At 55.1% G+C, this 836-nt stretch overlaps 1 protein-coding gene across 1 annotated transcript; it reads right to left on the reverse strand.

Moving 5' to 3' along the window:
- Window positions 1-287: 287 nt before the first annotated feature.
- Window positions 288-772, reverse strand: LOC108804275 (symplekin-like; the record flags this gene model as incomplete). The annotated part of the gene is made up of 2 exons (XM_018576012.1): window positions 288-530; window positions 602-772. Coding segments are annotated over 2 exons (414 nt in total), but the record flags the coding sequence as incomplete, so codon positions are not given.
- Between the last annotated feature and the right edge of the window lie 64 nt (window positions 773-836).

Raw genomic sequence — 836 nt, forward strand, 5'->3', positions numbered from 1 at the left:
GGGTCCCCAACTGGTTGGTGACACCTGGGCAGCCATATTGGAGCCATACTAGGATGGGGGTCCCCCGCTGGTTGGTGACACTTGGGCAGCCATATTAGGGCCATACTAGCATGGGGGTCCCCCGCTGGTTGGTGACACCTGGGCAGCCATATTAGGGCCATACTAGCATGGGGGTCCCCAACTGGTTGGTGACACCTGGGCAGCCATATTGGGGCCGGGCCTGCAGACGATGGGACCCTCTGACCAGTTGTAACTTTAATGGGTCATTATGTCTTTTGTCCTCTCACCAGTGCGGCTTTTCTTCTGGCTCCCCTCGCCCACTTCTCTGGCTCTCTTGCGGCCGAGCTCACGGGGGGGAGGTAAGTGACGACTTATCTCGGCTTGGTTTGTCCCCAGATCCAGGAGAAGAGTGCTGATTGGCCCCTGATAGTCACATGATGACGGATGTCGCAGGACGCTCAGCAACTGCAGCTTCAGGTTCTTTCTGACGCTACTGACCTGAGACTTGGCCAGAGTGGGCGGCAGGTTTGCTGCAATGAGAGGAGAGGTTAGTCCACATTACAGAGAGGGAAGAGACCAGCGGATGGACATGACAACGTACCGTGCAGGGTTTCATATGCCTGGACAACCTCAGCCATAAACATCGGCCTCTGCCGAGCAATGGAAGCCAAAGAGCCGAGTGCAGCGGTCAGGTTGATGCTGGAAATCGCTGGATGGGCCATAAACTTCAAGAGTTCTTTGAGGGCTTGTTTCCCCGAATCTCGTAATGTGTCTGCAAAGGTAAAGTGAGGGGGAGGGGTGAGTATAGAGATACCGAGGATGAACATGACTATAAT

The sequence above is a fragment of the Nanorana parkeri genome, unplaced genomic scaffold (genome assembly GCF_000935625.1).
Source record: "Nanorana parkeri isolate BGI_ZX_2015 unplaced genomic scaffold, ASM93562v1 scaffold9092, whole genome shotgun sequence".
In the NCBI taxonomy this organism is placed as follows: Eukaryota; Metazoa; Chordata; class Amphibia; order Anura; family Dicroglossidae; genus Nanorana; species Nanorana parkeri.